This window comes from Gavia stellata, chromosome 22 (assembly GCF_030936135.1).
Source record: "Gavia stellata isolate bGavSte3 chromosome 22, bGavSte3.hap2, whole genome shotgun sequence".
NCBI classification, from domain to species: Eukaryota; Metazoa; Chordata; class Aves; order Gaviiformes; family Gaviidae; genus Gavia; species Gavia stellata.
The window spans coordinates 6253305-6269798 of NC_082615.1; the positions used below are offsets into that span (position 1 = coordinate 6253305).

Below are 16494 nucleotides of genomic sequence, written 5' to 3' on the forward strand. Positions count from 1 at the left end.
TGCTGCCAGTCCTGTACCCAAGCTGTGGAGAGACTCTGCTTTCTGCTCTGCTCTGCAAGGCTCTTCATGTAACCCTCGTGCATGTGTTTAAACCCCAACTACCAACATGTTCGCGTAATTGCAGTGGCCTGTTCCCAGTAATTTTATCTGAGCATCCCCCCTTCCTCAGGAAATAACCTCACTTGCTTGCTAGAGGCTCTTGTGCTGAATGCCCCCTCACTGCCGTTGCTCAGGGCCATTACCAGCTACACCTGGGCTCCCTGAACTTTCCTCCCACCCCGAAGGGTTCTGGGGTCTGGTGTAAGCCGGGGTGAATTAGCTGGTGAGGTGACTGCAGTGGGAGTGTAGGTGTCCTGTGGATCCAGGCAGACATGCAAGTCGTGTTACACCCCACTCTGAGCTTTGAATATTTGGTCGGAATTTGCAGATTCAGGCCAAAGAAATGTTTTGGGAGCTGAAGTTGTGCTGGCACATGCAAGGGGTTGTGACAGATCCCAAGTCACCTCGTGAGGTCGGGGGTGGTCTGGGGGGTGACTCGTGAGCGCCCCGGCTGCAGCACAGACCTCCTCCCGCTCACCCTTGCCTGTGCAGGGGGAAAGTAAAGCTGCGTTCGTGGGGAGGCTGCAGAACCGTTGCAAACCGCGGTCATTCTGCCGGCGTTCAGCTGCCTGGGAGTGTGCGCAATAGCGATAGCACGTCTGCGAGGGTCAGGAGATAAGGTTTGGACTGGAAGGTTGGGAGCTTTTTCTCCTGAAACTGAACTGTATGAAGACAAGGTGAAGGTACGCAGTGCGTTGGCACCGCAATTGCCTCTGGGCAGAAGATTCCACCTGCCACCTGAGCAGGGACTGATTGCCCAGATGACATCTTTCTTGTGTTTTGGAGTACTGATGTTCACGGGTGTTGCAAGGAACTTAGTAGGAAAAGGAGTGGTGGGTGTGCATGGGGGCATGTGCAAACAGCAGGACCTGTAGTTTAAAATGGAAGGATGCAAGGGCGGGATGTGGCCCTGGCTGGCTGCTGGCATGCGTCACAGCCCTCGTTGCTGCAGAGGGAGGTGACAAATGGCTGCAGCGGTGGTGGGTGCTGGTTCCCAGGCTGGCAGATGCCAGGAGCACTGTACTGTGGTCTCTCTGCCAGGGAGGACTGCCATGTTCTGCTTGGGGGCCTAGCCCTGGCAGAGGTGAGGATTCCAGGAGGTTCCCCCAAAGGGCAAAAAAGGAGTCAAATCAAATTAATACATCGTGCAAATGCACTCACAGAAATACACATTGCTCTGAACCTTGTCAGCCTCTTGTATGTGTCTCCCTGTGCTGTGGCTGCAGCGTTTCATCATCTCCGGGGCCGCCTGGTGTACCTCGCAGCACTCCCTGTCCCTGGGGGGAGCAGGTCCAACCCTCCCCATCATCTCACCAGCATGTGGCCCAGCCAGCGTGGCCAAGGGGCTGAGAGGGGGCATCCGTTGGGTGTCTCTTTAAGGACATGCCTGGCTCGGAGCCCTGACCCGCCTCTGAGTTAGCGTCACCATCTCTTCCTCCTCTGAACAGCTGAGTTTCTATTTCCCCAGCTTCTTTCACCGGCTTCTTTCCCCCATCGCCCCGATCCCTGGCACAGGCAAGATGGCATCAGCAGTCTCGCAGAAGCTGGAGGAGAAACTTGTGTGCTCCATCTGCCTGGAGCTATTCAGGGTGCCCGTGACTTTGCCCTGTGGGCACAACTTCTGCAAGCGCTGCATCAGCGACCACTGGCACAAGCAAGAGCAGGCACCCGATGGGGCTGAGAAGGGCTACACATGTCCCGAGTGCCGTCGGGGCTTTGAGCGGTGCCCGGACCTGGAGAAGAATGTCACCCTGTGCAATGTGGTGGAGCTGGCGCGGGATGGCGAGGCACGGGTCTCTGGTACAGAGAAGTGTGAGGTGGCCCACGGCGAGCTGTGTCCGCAGCACGGGCGCCCGCTGGAGCTGTACTGTGAGGATGAGCGGCGGTGCATCTGCTGCATCTGCACCGTCCGGCAGTGCCAGCGGCACCGGCGAGTGCTCTTCGAGGAGGAGCGCTCTAAAAAGCAGGTGGGGACGTGGGTGGCAGGACTGGGGTGACAGCAGGGGAGGGGTGAGCAGGGGGAGTCACGGCAGCTCAGGCATTGCCCAACATCCACCTCCACTGTCCTCTGCCCTGCTGTGGGGACATGATGTGCCTCCGTGTGCCGAGCTGTGCCCAGCCTCAGCTGAACAGGGGCCTGGCACACGCTCCGGCCAGGGAGATGCCACCAGTGCCTGGCTGCTCCCCGAGAAACTGGGGGCTGTTGGGAGCAGCAGAGAGCTGGGTAAATCCAGCAGCACCAGATGAACAGTGCCGTATATGTTTGTGACCCCCTGATCTAGAGGAAACAGCCAAAAAAGGGGTGAAAGACAGCACAGGTTTCACTTCTCAGTGACCCTGGATGCAGCCTTTCCCTTTCCCAAGCCTTCTCCTTCCCTGTGAGCCTTGTCCTGCAGTCCTGAGAGGGCTCCCGGCGGGCAGCAGCGTGCTGCACTGCAGGGTGTTGGTGCCTCCCGTCACAGGCCCTTTTGAAAGAGTCCCTGGACAAAGCCCAGGAGGAATCAGAGAGGATCGAGCGGGCGATGCAGGAACTGGAGGAGCAAACGCGCAGCATCAAGGTAACACCGCGGCCACCTCTGTGCCAGGCACGTGGGTGGGAGTGTACTGGGTCTCATGGCTCTTCCCTGCCCAGGACTCCTCAGAGAGGCTCAAATCAGTGATTCTGAGCAAATTTGCCCTCCTGAGGGAAGCCCTGGAGGATTGCCAGTGGCGGACAGTGGCCAGGATTGAGCAAGAGCAAGCGGCGGCACTGGGGCGCGTGGGAGAGGACTGGAGCCTCCTGAAGGACCGCCTGGACATCCTCGGCCAGCACAGGGAGAGGGCTCAGTGCCTGCTGGCCTGCCCCAACCACAGGACCTTCCTCCAGGTACCATCCCAGCGTCGTGTCCCTCCCCGTGCCTGGGTGCTGCTGGCTCTGCGCCCTTTCGGTGAGGGCAGAGACATGGTCGACCCCTTCCCCAGGGAGGATGCATCCTCAGCCTGGCTCAGGGCTGGCATGGGGCTGCGGGGAAGAGCTGCTTTCAGGGGGGTTACTGAAAAGCTGGGGGGATGATGCTGGATCGGAGTGGATGGTGTTACCCACGGGGCCACGAGCAGCGTCTCCCACCCCTAAACTGCTCAGCAAGGCTCTTCCACCACCAGCAAAAAGCAAAGTCCTGTGCTGCAGTGCCTCTGCTCCCTGCAGCCTCATGCTCCCTCTGCAACTGTCCCCTGACCCCATGTGCCAGCCGCAGCTAATGACAGATGTTTTGGGGATCTCCCCATCACCCACCGGGGAGATGCGGTGTGTGCAGATGAGTTCCAGAGCTGCTGATCCTTCCCAGCCTGGTGCACGGGTGTCTGTGCATCTGTCTGCAGGAGTTCCCCCTGCTCCCATCTCCGGGGAGCCTGGAGGCACAGCTCCCCGTGGAGTTTGATGTAGCCAGTATGGTCAAGCCCATCACCGAGATCCTCACCGACCTCTCCAGGCTCCTGCTGGAGGACCTGCCTGGCTCTGTGGCCCACAAAGCCTCCGACCCCGTTGGCCAAGGTAACCCTTCCGCTCGCAGGGCCACCCTGAAGGGCTCCAAGTTACCCTGAACCACAGCCTGGCCGGTGTCACCGCGCTGGGGACACAGCTGCTGGGCACGGGGTTTGGGATGGGACACATAGCTACTGTTCAGCAGATGAGTATCAATGGGGTGGGATGAGCTGGGTGGCTTCCCTGTGGTCCTTCCTTGCTGGCAATGCTGAGCCGTGGTGGCACGTGCCCGCTCCCAGGCTTGCATGTGATGTATTTTCTCCTCCTCCCATCAAAGCTGGGAAGGGACAAGTTTTTGGGTGGCATCACTCAAAATACCTGTTCCGATCCTCCACAGGTCCAATGCAGCCCGAGGAGCCAGCAGTGAAGGTGGTGGCCCCTCTCCCTGAGTGCCAGCTCCGAGCTGAGCTTCTGAAGGGTGAGGAGCATGTGGGGGTCTGGGGGGACAGCACCCCGCCGGGGTCCCCAGCAGGCAGAGATTTCACCAAGCCGGGCTCTTCCCTGGGAGGAGGGTGGCGTGGCTGCAGTGATGGGGGCTCCTTCCCTGGCTCTCCCAATCCCCCTCCCTAAGTGCGGAGAAGGGTGTTGTAGGGCCGGAGTGGGTGGGCTGGGGGATACTTTGCAGCCAGAAAAGGGCTCGTTAGGGGGATTAGCAGCACCAGCGAACACTTTCCTGTGGAAACGGGGGCTGCCAGTGCCCGGCATTGGGTCAGGCGCTGCCCCGAATCTTGCCCCATCTCCATCCTCTCCTATTCACCCACCTCGGGCGTCTCGCCTGGACAGGAGCGATGTGCCTGTTCCTGACGACCCCTGTTTAGACACAGCACTTTCCCCCAGGCCGGCAACGTCAGCAGCTAGCAAGTGAGCACCCACAGGGATGTGTCGTGGGCTGCCCCAGCTGCCCTGCACGGCACAGCACCCGTCCAGAGCCCGGCCTGCAGTCATTGCTCTCTATCCAGGGATATAGCCCCAGTGCTCCCAGCCGCAGTCCTTCATGTCTTCTTCCCTGCCTGGGCCCATCCCACTCCAATTCCTTAGGGATTTCCTCAACTGTCCTTTTCCCATCTCCTCCCTATTGGGAAGAGGGTTGGATAATGTTTAGGGCATGTTGGTCACGTTGCTCTTGCCAGGGAGGCGATCGATGCCTATGGGATCTGGAAGGATTCCTTCCATCAAGCCCCACAGAACGTTCTCAGGGTTATTAACAGGAAAAAAAAATGTTATTTATGAGCAGCAGGCATGAGCTTGGCGTAGCCGGCCGGTCCGGGTTGTTGCGGGAGGAAGGTGAGGTGCTGGTAGCTGGCGACTGCCTGTGGCAGGAGGAGTTATCACAGCCCATGCAGAGAGTAACTCCCTGCAATACCGTATTTGCTCACTTAAAGCCCAGTTTTCTCCCCCTCTCCCCACCCACACTCATATTTTTTGCTCTTAAACCAAGCACATCTCTTCCAAAATGACCACAGAGCCACTGCTGCTTGCTGGCTGTGAGCTGGGCTGTGCAAGCACTGCGTGAAGCGTCGCGTCTTGGTGCCTTGCCAGCTATTTTCTGGGCTGTTTCTGTTCCTTCTAGCAGACGGGCAGGTATCTCATCTCACCCCACTCCCCTTCCCCTCCAAACATGCTACAACTTGTTCCCTTCTATTTTGGGAGCCAGCCCAACGCAGTTTAAACCTCATCACCATTGGGGGGACTCACGCCAAGGGCGTAAAGGTCTGATGAAGCATTTCAGCCCCATCCATGCCGTTGCTCTTCCCAGACCACCGCAACCTGACCTTCGATCCCGAGACGGCCAACAAGTACCTGGAGCTGTCAAAAGGTAACCGGAAAGCCAAGCACAGCCCTGGTGCCGTCTGCAGGCAGCAGGAGCAGGGACCCCGCTTCGAGCCCTGGCAGGTGCTGTGCACACAGGGCTACGGCCATGGCCACCACTACTGGGAGGTGAAGATCTCCAGCCACTCCGTCATCCTGGGGGTGACCTACCGCAGCCTCCCCCGGGAATGGCAGCAGGGCCACAAATTCAACATCGGCCTGGATGGGGGCTCATGGGGGCTGCAGGTGCGGGAGGATTGCTACCTGGCCTGGCACAAGGGCCAGGCGGAGAAAATCCGGGAGCGGCTCTATAAGAACCTGGGGGTCAGCCTGGATTACGGCAAGGGGCTCCTCTCCTTCTATGGCCTCGGGGAGAGGACACAGCTCATCCACTCCTTCCACAATGTCTTCACTGAGCCGCTCTATCCTGTCTTTTGGCTGTGCGAGGGGCGAGCGGTGACGCTGTGCCGGAGGGACTGAGCCGGAGCCACCATGCTGCTCCATTAGCCGAGCCAGCAAGCCCCAGGCTGGTGCCATCGCCAAGCCGCAGCTGGGAGCTGTCACAGTGCAGGTGGGACCCTGATGCCAAGGCAGGAGTGGGGTGCAGTGTTTTAACGAGAGCTGATGAGGACAGACATGCAAATTAACCTGTCTGATTTGCATATGCAAATACCATGCTGGTGACAGAACTTAGGGCAGGGGCAGGGATGCAGGGCTAAGGGTCCTGCACTCGCCGGTGGCGATGAAGCCACCATTGCCGTGCGTGGGGGCACGTGCGGGTGCTTGCCCCTGCAGACGGGGAGAGGGAGGGGGGTAGGGAGTGTAAAAGAATTAGGTTTTTCCTCTTTCTCCTATCCTTGCCAAACCTCCTGAGCCTGGAGAAGATTAGGGGCGAGGGGGACCCCAGAGCGGGATGCTGCAGCCACGGGATGCTGTGGAGCAATGTGGAGGGAGCCCTGTGCTCCCCCAGCCCCACATGCAGGCAGGTCCTGCTCCCCCAGACCCTCCCGGTCCCCTCTTGCCACTCTCGGACACGGCAGAGCAAATGTTTGGGGTGCCACACAGCAGTCGTTCTTTGTACAAAGCTGCTTTCCCCAATAAAGCTCTACTTTCCTACTGGTTTGACCTCAGTGGTGGTGGGTGCTGTGGGAGCTATGGGACCAAGCAGCACTGGGGGGGGGTGAGCTGGGTGCCCCTGCTCCTGCACCCGTCCCTGCAGGGCCCCATCCTGCCCCTCCGCGTCCTCGCGGGGCCGGCAGTGGGGAGCAGCCCCATGTAGTGACCAGCTGGCGGCAGAACTAGAAGGTGCTTTATTTACAGTAGCGCTGCGATAAGGAAACCTGGTTTCCTACAGCTCTGCCCCGAGGTTGATCTGGCACAAAAGAAAATCCAAAACTTTGATTGAAGCTTTTCCAAGGGCGAGGCTGCAGGTCCGGCACTTCCCGCTGCCCCTGCAGGGATGCTGGTGAGGATTAAGGGGGCGAAACTGGGCACTGGGTTCAAAGGTGCTGGAGATGTGCAGGGGAATGAATCACATCAGCTTGTTCCCTTTGGGGAAAAAGGCTTAAAAGGATCAATCCCTGTCTTTGCAGACAGATGTGATTTGTCTTGCCGTGCTTCCTCCTTCACTCCGCACCTCCCTGTTCCTCCCAGCCCTGACCTTGGGTGGGACCTTGGGCCGGCATGGACCTGGGAGCTTATCCAAGCCAAAAAACTGTGCGTGCACCCTGCACAGGAGGTGTCCGGAGATCCCGTGTTTACCCGGCAGATCCTCAGACCGAAAGCACTTTGGTGACTCCCCAGCCCCATCCCTGCCCGGTGCCTGCCAGCTCCTGCCGGGCCCCAGAAGAAGAGGGGACAGGGACCAAGCCAGGACCCGGGCACTGCACCTCTTTTTGGCCATGGGAATGTCTGATGTGGGTCCATGGGCACGAGGGTGGGCAGGAAAGCACCTGCACCAGTGTATGGGGTGGGGGGGCTCAGGACCCTCCCTGTGGCCCCAGGGTGAGGAGCAGCTCCTGGGGGGCAGTGGAGTGGCAACAGGGTCTGGGGCAGCAGATCCCGGGGGACAGGGGATGCTTGTGGGGGGGCAGCAGACCCCTGGGAGGGGGATTGGACTGGGCCGGCAATAGCTTCCCTGGACTGGAGGAGATTTGGGGGTGTGCAGCAGCTACTTCTGGGGGCAGCAGACCCCTGGGGAGGGTCCAGATCCCAGCGGGGCCGGTCCTTTAGGAGGTAGTAAGCCCTGGCTGGGAGGCAGCACATCCTCAGGAGGGTGGCATCCCCCCGGGGGGGGCAGCAGACGCTGGGGAGAGGGACCAGATGCCCGGCGGGAGGAGCAGATCCCGGGGCTGAGACCCTCCCCAGGGGGGCGGGCGATTGGGGACCAGATCCCGGGAGGTGTGGGGGGGGTCAGGCCCCCCCGGAGGCAGCAGACCCCCCCCCAGCAACTGCGGGGAGCGGAGCCCCGGCGGGGCGGCAGCCGCAGCGGCTCCGAGCGCGGGGAGGCGGAGCGGGCGGGCGGGGCGCGGCGGCCGCCCGCCTCCCGCTGGGGCCGGGGCCGGGGCCGGGGCCGGGGCGGGCGGCGGGGCCGGCTGGTCGGGGCGTTGAGGGATGGAGAGCGCGCCCGGGAGCGCCCCGCCGTCCTCCGCCGCGGCGTTGCGGCTGGCGCTGGCGGCTCCGGGGCTGCCCGACGGCCCCTTCGGCTGCCCCATCTGCCTCGACCTCCTGAAGGACCCGGTGACGGTGCCGTGCGGGCACAACTTCTGCCAGGGCTGCCTCGGGGCGCTCCGCCAGCGGCAGGGCCCCCCCGACGGCAGCGGCGGGGCGGGCGGGGCTGTCCGCTGCCCGCTCTGCCAGGAGCCCGTCCCCGCAGCCCTGCGGCTCCGCAAGAACCGCGCCCTCTGCGAGGTGCTGCCGCTGCTGGCGGCCGCCGCCGCTTCGTCCCCCCCGTCCCCAGCCGCCGAGTCCCCGATGGCACCGGGAGCCGAGGAGGAGGATGCGGCGGGGGAGGAAGGAGCGGCCGTGCTGTGCGACGTGTGCCCGGCGGGGTCGCGGGTGGCGGCGGCGCGATCGTGCCTGGTCTGCCTGGCCTCCTTCTGCGGGGCCCACCTGGAGCCCCACCGCCGCGCCGCCGCCTTCCGCGCCCACCGCCTGGTAGCCCCGCTGCGGCGGCTGGAGGAGGGGCTCTGCCCCCGCCACCTCCAGCCCCTCGACGGCTTCTGCCGCGCCGAGCAAACCTGCGTCTGCGCCCGCTGCCGCGCCCACGAGCATCGCGCCCACGACGTGGTGCCCCTCGAGCGGGAGCGCGAGCACAAGGAGGTGCGTGGGGTGGGGCGGGGGGTGCAGTGCGCGGAGGTCCCCACGCGGGGCTTGCCCCGACGGGTGGGGTGGGGCGGGCGTTGTGCTGGTGGGACCCCGGCGTGAGGGCGTCCGTATGGGGCGCAGTGCCGGCAGGGTGTCCTGGGTGGGGAGGGTGCTCTGCCGTATCCCCACGCGGGACCTAACCCTGCCATAGGGGCGTCCATATGGGGTGCAGCGCTGGTGGGGCACCCTGGGTGAGGTGAGGTGTGGCACCCCTGGGAGGCGTTCATGTGGCACCCACATCCCCACGGGGGACCTCATCTCCACGTGGGAGGTGTGGAGGTGCAGCACTGGCGGGACGCCCGGTGCGGGGTGGGTGCTGCAGCCCTGTCCCCACAGGGGACCCCACCCTGGCATGGGGGGACAGGGTGCTGTGCCATCAGGGCACCCTGTGGGGTGGGGACAGGACAGGCAGACAGGGACAGACATTAGGAGCAGACCCGCTGCCGTCCAGCCCGTGGGGTTTGGTCCCACAGCGGGGCCGAACTCGCAGTCCCCATGGGTGTAGGGCTGGGGGCAAGGGTGCCTGGGACACCCGGCAGTGGCCGCCCCCGCGGTCACGGGGCACCCGTCTTCTCTGTCTCGTTCCCACAGCTTCGTCAAGACGTTTTTTTCTCGGCGCGCTGGCAGCCTGCCCGGCCGCCGTTCCCACTCCGCCAGCCCTTTGTGTCCTGGCGTTTTGGCAGCGCGGTTTTTTCCATCACTCCCATTCCCAGATGCGGCTGAGTCACCTCCCAGATTCGCACCCACGAGCCTCCCCGGGAGCCGGGGCTCCAAGCCCTACGCATCGCTGCCTTCCTGGGCACTGCTGCCTCGAGTGTGTGGGGCCTCTGCGGGGCTGCAGGCAGATGGGAGCCTGTGAGGCTTGCGGCATGGTGGCATCCCCGCATCAGCATGGGGCATTTGGAGATCTTGGGGGGGTTTGCTTTTTCCAGGGGAGAGCCTGGGGACTGCAGATATGCTGGTGGGGAGCACAGCGGCAGCCCCGAGCCAGCTCCTGCTCCCTCATGGGCTCTTGGGATTGCAGGAAAACCCTTTTACTGGCGTTATTAGTCATCAGGCACCTTAAAATAGAAAGTGCGTGTGATCCCAGCCCCAAGGAGCTCTCGGACCTCTGCGGCTGCTCTCTGCCACCGCCCTCATGCTGCGGGGTGGGAAGGATGGATGGGGAAAGCGCCTGTCCCCCCTCACCGGGCACAAGCACGACAGAGAGCTGGGATGGGGGGCTGAGCATCGGGGCGGGGGAGCTGCCCCAGTTGGGGAGTGCAATGCCCTCCTGGCTCCCGAGGGAGCCCGTCCTCATGACAGGCAATGGCTGGCGCTAACAATAGTGTCAGGAAACGCCGTATTCGGACGGTGCTTCCTTTGCAGCCATGCAGCACCCCGTGCTCCCGAGCTGGTTTGCTTTGCTCCTAACGAGAAACCTCCAGGGGACTCAGCGCTGCATTTCCGAGTGCTCCAGGTCTGCCTTTCAGCTTCCGCACCAGTCCCAGGCGGATTTTTCCTAGCCTTGGGATACACACTAAGAGCATGAAGCTTAGCTGTGCTTGCTGCAAACGCTGCCCGATGGTTTTGCTTTCAAATCCCTGTTTTGTTTCGTTTTCGCTGGGACCAGAGTGGAGACTGTGGAGCTGGGCACGACCCTTTGCAGCCCAGCTGCTCCTTTAGTTTTCCAGTTGAGTGAGACAGGATGTTTGCAGGTTGGATGTTGCAGGGGAGGAAAACGGGAAAACAACTCGCAATTCCCCTTGCACCCTTCACCCAAAGCCTGATAGCAAGGTCATGGTCAGAGAGGGGGCTGTGGGTTGAACTTAGGGAGAGGCTGGGTCCCCCCTTGCCTCCCTGCCGCTGGGATCGGGGGGCAGAGCTTAGTGTTTGTCCTTTGCATCCGCAGGCTCAACAAGCCAAATTCCTCAGCGATGTGGAGAACGAACTGGAGGAGCTGGCAGTCACCATCGCGCAGGCCAAGAAGATGGTGGAGCTCATTAAGGTGACTCTGTGATGGCTCTGCTCCGTTAGCGCAGCTCTGGTGGGCTGGGGAGCAGAGGTGAAGGGGCCGTGAGCTTTTGGGGCACATGGGTTGTAGAGGTGGTGCTCACAGGGGAGCAAGCACTCGTAAAGCAATGGTGACCCTGGCAAGGATCCCTGAGGATTCTTGCTCATCTCTGCTAACCCTCGCAGCATCTCTGGTTGCTTTCGTTTGCAACCTGGAAGGAGAAACGGGGCAAGGACCGTGCCAGGGCATCCGCTGGCTCTTGCACCTTCTTTCCCCAGTTTCACGGTGGGTTTTAGTCCCCTTTGGCCCTTGTGCAAACATGTCACTTCTCCACCTGGGGACACAAGATGTGGTGGAACAGTAAGCGGCCATGCCCAGCCAGGTCCCTTGACACCTGGGTTGTAAAGTGCTCTGAGCTCTTGGGTGAAGTGGATTGTGGGGTGTCAGGGGGACCCTACAGAGCTGAGAACTGGGTGCTGGGCAGGGGACAAGGGTGCTCTCCCGCACCCTCAGCTGCAGGAGGTGACCCCGACCCCTCTCTCCCTGTGCTCAGGGTGCTGCCACGAAGGAGAGGGAAAGAGTCGAGAAGCTCTTTGCAGAAGCGTCTGAGGTCCTGGCGACCTTCCAGAAGGAGGTGGCTGGTTTCATTGAGGACGGGGAGCGCTCCATGCTGGGGGAAGCTGAGGCCGATCTCCGCTGGAAGGAGGAAAGGCGAGCAAAGCTGGCCCAGTGCAAGCAAAACCTGGAGAACGTCCCCAGCACTGACACCATCTACTTCCTCCAGGTGCCTGGGTGGGATGGGGCGAGGAGAAGGAGCCGATAAAGTTGTCTTTTGGGGTTTTGTCCCATTTCACGTGGACCTGGGTGCCAGGAGCCCTGGGATGTGAGGGCTGCAGAGTCTCACTCCTGTTGGCACAGTCCTCTCCCCTCCCCACTCCCAGGGGGACTGGGCGGCCAAGACTTTCTCCTCCGTCACACCTCACCCCCCATCCTGGCCGTGAATCGGGAGAAGCTGATGTGCTGCCCGGGCTGGGTGCCTAGGTGTGGGGGGCAGAGAGTGAGAGGTTGGGGTGCCCCACTACCCCATCCAGCATACCCCCTCCCCGGCAGCCCAGCAAGAGGAGACCTTTTTGGGAGGAGGTGCTGCTCCATGTGAGGTGGACATAGTCTGGGCCCAGGTTTGAAAGGGAGCGAAGAAAAGGCGCCAGGAACGCGTGGCCGGGAAAGCGCGCTCCTCCCTTATGCAAGGCTGTCCTTGTGCCAAGTCCTGCGAGCTGCCAGTTCCCAAATCCTCCGGGGCAGGGTGGGGTTGCAGAACAAGAGACAACTTCGGCTTGTTTGAAACCTCCTGAAACTGTCTTTTTGGCTCAGGAATTTCAGGCCTTAAAAGTAGCCATGGAAGAAAACCTCTCCCCGTCTCCGAGCTTCCAGAACGAGCTGAACTTCACCAAATGCACTCAAGCTGTGGGTGCCGTGAAGGATGTGCTGTCCGCTGCCTGCAAAAACCAGTGGGACCACTTGCAGGGGAAAGGAATTGATGGGCTGCGTTTCCAGGAGATGGAGGAAGGTTTGTATTCACCCAGTCCCTCTGCCTGGAGGTCACCCCATCACCCTCCATCCTCCCTGCACAGGGGGGAGATGCCTGCAGGCTCGATGGCTCCTGCGAACACTGGCCCCTCTCACTCCAGCCCTGGAAGCTGCCCGGCACAGTTGTGCTGCACATTGCACAATCCCTGTCTGGGCTTATGCCTTGTCCCTGAGGTTTTATGAATTTTTCCACGGAGACCAGAGGCTGGAGAGGCAACAAACAGCCTGGGAGTTAGGCAGGGCCCTGCGGGAGGGGGCAAGTGGCCAAAGTGGCCTCCCATGAAAGGGGAATCTTTCTTCACAGGATAGAGGATCCTCTTCATGGGGCAGGCTGTGGTCTCCCAAACCTGCCAGGGTTAGAAAGCCACCGCTGCAGCTTTCTCCCGCGCTCTCTCATTTAGCCTGAGCTCTCTCCTCTCTTATTTTCTCAGATGCCCAGGGGAATTGCAGCCGGTTCCTTGCCCCCCCACCCACCTCCCTGGGGTGGCAGAGGTGGCATCTGTCCTTTCTCGTGTCTGAGCTGGCAGGGATGTGCAGAGGGACCTGGGGATGCCGGCTGGGACTCGGGGGTCACAGTAGCTGGGTACCATCAGGGTGATGGGTGATGCTCCAGTAACACCCTCGTTTGTGGCATTGGTTTCTTCGCTGATGGCAAACCCTTCTGTCCCTGTCTCTGCAGCATTGGCCGAGTCCCGATTTCCAGACAAGTCAAACAATCCTGCCTGCCTGGAGAGCCGTGATTACTTCCTGAAATGTAAGCGAAGGGCTTTTGCTTTGACAGTTGTTGCTAAGGTCCATCTTCCCTTTCCTCTCTCCCGGCTGGCCGGCTCCTTCCCGCGTGCCTGGCCGGCGCTGGTCCCAAGCTGACGGCTGGCAGGAGCGCTGCCGCCGCCAGAGGAAATACTGCTCAGCTAACAAGGAAGCCTCCTTGCTTTCCTGACAACGGTCATAATCTGTTTAGGTGATTTTTTTTTTCCCTTGTCTGTGGTTCTGCTGGACCAGCTGCCAGGGGGGCTGCAGGCGTACCGTGTAATTTCTGCTGCCTTCCAGCCCTTGACGAATTGGATCCTCCGTTAAATTAGATCAGAGTTTGTGCACCTGCTTTGTTTGCTGCAGAGCAGCGGACTGCTGAGGGTCAGCTTCAGCGGCAGCAAGCAGAGGGACAGTTCAGTGACTGAGCAGAGACAGTGGGGCAGAAGGGGCTGAGGCTGGAGCGTGCAGGGCTGGGCTTGGGCTCCAACACCCCACACGTCCCCCCACAGCCTTGCAGGGGATGTGGGGTCACCTACTGTGATGTCCACAGAGGACAAGATTTGCCTCGGCGGCTCCGGTGCACCCCGCTGGGAGCCAGGCAGCAAAGCCTGGGCTCAAGTGGGATGTGCTGTGCCACTGCTGTAGGGTTTGGACACACTGTGGGTTCAGACTTGCAATGCAGTTGGCAGCAATTCGTGTCCAGGGCTGTTCCTGCTGGACATCCCCTCTGTTCGGGATCCAGCAGCGGTTCTCATGCTGCTCCGTGCGCTGGGGGCTGCCTCTGCTCCCATGGGAGCCGTAGTGCAGTGAGAGCCGACCGCAAGGAGCAGTTGGTTTGTAGCCATGACATGCCTGGCTGTTCTTCTGTCTTCCTGGGGTCCCTCCCTGCTGTGTTTGTCTGTGGTTGCCTGAAACCTGCTTTTGTATGGGATGTTCCTGCTAGCACTCTACCTGCATTCTCCAACGTCTGGTATCATGGTTGAGCTCATCAAGCAGCCCCTCTGCTCTCTCCTCTGCCTGGTTACCTGTATTCATCCTGCTTATGGGAGTATCAACTCTTTCAGCCTCTCATCCTCACTGGCTGAAACTGGCCGTGGGATTTAAAAGCAAGGGGACAGGGTGATGGTGGAAGTCAGAAAGGATCATGCTAATCGCCGAAGGCTGGAGCAGGGGATCAGAGCGGGGAGGGCTCGGGGGATTTCCTCCTGTTTCCCTCTTCATCCGCATGTCTCCTTCTTGCCCCACACAGTTGCCTTCATCATTGACCTGGACAGTGACACGGCCGACAAGTTCATCCAGCTGTTTGGCACCAAAGGGGCCAAGCGGGTGCTGTGCCCCATCCCCTACCCGGAAAGCCCAACCCGGTTCATCAACTGCGAGCAGGTGCTGGGTGTGAACCTCATGAACCGGGGCAACTACTACTGGGAGGTGGAGCTCATCGACGGCTGGGTCAGCATTGGCGTCATCGCTGAGGACTTCGACCCCCGGGAGTCCTACAACCGTGGGCGCCTGGGGCGGAACGAGAAGTCCTGCTGCCTGCAGTGGAACGGACAGAACTACGTGGCGTGGTTTGGTGGCTTTGAGTCTGTCATCCAGCAGCCATTTTTCCACACCATTGGGGTCTTCCTGGAATATTCAGAGAAGGCCCTGACCTTCTACGGAGTCAAGGACTCCAAGATGACCTGCCTGCAGCAGCTCAAGGTCTCCCATTTTGCCAAGGGTCAGTTTGACCCATTCCAGAACAAGATCAACCACCAATTTGCCTCTCTTTTCTTGTGCAAGCTGAAACCAGCCTTCTTCTTGGAGAGTGTCGATGCCCACCTGCAGATCGGGCCGCTGAAGAAAGATTGCGTTTCGGTGCTAAAGCGTAGGTAACTGCCTGGAGAGCGGGAGCACGGGAAGACCCAGAAGAGTGTCTCCTGCAGTATATTGCCACTGTCACGGCTTCTCTTTGGTAGTGTTGTATTTCTCTGTGGCAGCCCTCCCTCCTCGCTCTGTGCTATTGGTGACCCAGGGGTGGATGAAGCCGTCTGGCGGGCAGAGCCGCGGGCTCGGAGCCAGGAGGGAGCTGGATCCGAGTGCCGGCTCTGCCGCTGGGCTGCTGAGCGAACTTGGGCAAGTCTCTGTGCTGCTCCCTGCCCCTCAGTTTCCCTTTCTGGACATCAGGGACTGCAATACAGCCTTTCTTGGTAAAGCGCATTGCTCAGGAAAAGTGCCATGTAGATTTGAAGCTGTATCTTGGCCAGCTGCCAGGCTGCCCAGTCCCTCTTCTTAATATCTGCTCGCACCGCCCTGGTGACTTGGATAGATGCGCCGTTTTGTGCCTTAGCTCAGTCTCTGTGTCGCTGCTGCTGCTTTTTTAAAGCGCTGGCTCATCAACACCTTGCGCTTGCTCCTTATGAAGTGCCTTTGAAGTAGCAAGTCCGGCATGGACCAGGCGAACCCCCAAAGCAGATGCGGTCACTTCCCCAGTGCCCACATCACCGTTGTGCCTTGGGATGGGTGAGCGGGGTGCTCTGGGGTGGGTGGGATGCAGAGGAGCCCGGCTGGGTGCAGGGGTGATGCTGCGGCGATGCAGTATCTCTCCCTGCAGGGGTGACCACCCATTAGTGCTGGAAATGTGAAACGAGGATCTTTGCCCTCCCTCACGCTGCGGCCGGTGGGTATTTTGAACGCTGCTCTGTGGCCAGGATCATTTGGGAAAAGCCATGGTCCGGTGTGTGTTGGAGCCCCATGACCACGGGGCTGTTCCTCACCACAGCCAAAAATCCCAGCTGGGAAAGGGGAGAAACCTCCTGCCGAGAAGCAGTAGCACCATTCCTGCCTTGAGATGGTGAAGCGAACAGCACAAAACAGTTTTGAGGATGTGCTTTTAGTAAACATGTTCCTCGGGAACTGCTTACAGAAGCTTTACAGCCAGATTTCCCCCTGCGTTTTTGATGGCCCTACCATTTTAGGGGATTTCAATACTGTTAAACTCCTAACTCTTAAAGTACCTTGGGCACACTTGAGCTGTAAATGTATCCCTTAGCTTAGAGAGTTTTTTAAATGACAAAGAGGTGCTGTATGTCCCAGGGACAAATGGTCTGTTTTAGGGACAACCGTGAGTGCATCGATAAAAGTTGCAGCATCAGTCAGTGAGACCCTTTAGACTCTGGCAATAAGTAACAATTAACAAAAAATACTTTCAAGCAAGTGTCCCCTCCAGGAAAGGTGGAAACTTGAGGCTGTGAGCCAAAAACACCAGTTCACGTGTCCTAAGGGAGCTTTTCCAGAAGAAAAGTACAGAAATACCGCCTGTAAGGGCAGCACAGTGCGGCCCCTGTCTCAGTGCAGCGTGCTTTTCCACAAGTTTATTTTTTCTGAG

The 16494-nt window shown here is 60.3% G+C and overlaps 2 protein-coding genes across 2 annotated transcripts; both read left to right on the forward strand.

Annotated features, from left to right (window-relative positions):
* Nucleotides 1-1609: 1609 nt before the first annotated feature.
* TRIM65 (tripartite motif containing 65) lies at nt 1610-6038 on the forward strand. Its single transcript, XM_059828131.1, has 6 exons — nt 1610-2066; nt 2562-2657; nt 2732-2965; nt 3457-3628; nt 3957-4037; nt 5376-6038. Exons 1-6 carry the CDS (start codon nt 1620-1622, stop codon nt 5906-5908), a joined length of 1563 nt encoding a protein of 520 aa, XP_059684114.1. The 5' UTR covers nt 1610-1619; the 3' UTR covers nt 5909-6038.
* A 2003-nt stretch (nt 6039-8041) lies between these two features.
* Nucleotides 8042-15634, forward strand: TRIM47 (tripartite motif containing 47). Its single transcript, XM_059828130.1, has 6 exons — nt 8042-8749; nt 10686-10781; nt 11341-11571; nt 12159-12354; nt 13054-13128; nt 14377-15634. The coding sequence occupies exons 1-6, from the start codon at nt 8042-8044 to the stop codon at nt 15000-15002; spliced, it is 1932 nt and encodes a 643-aa protein (XP_059684113.1). The 3' UTR covers nt 15003-15634.
* Nucleotides 15635-16494: the final 860 nt, after the last annotated feature.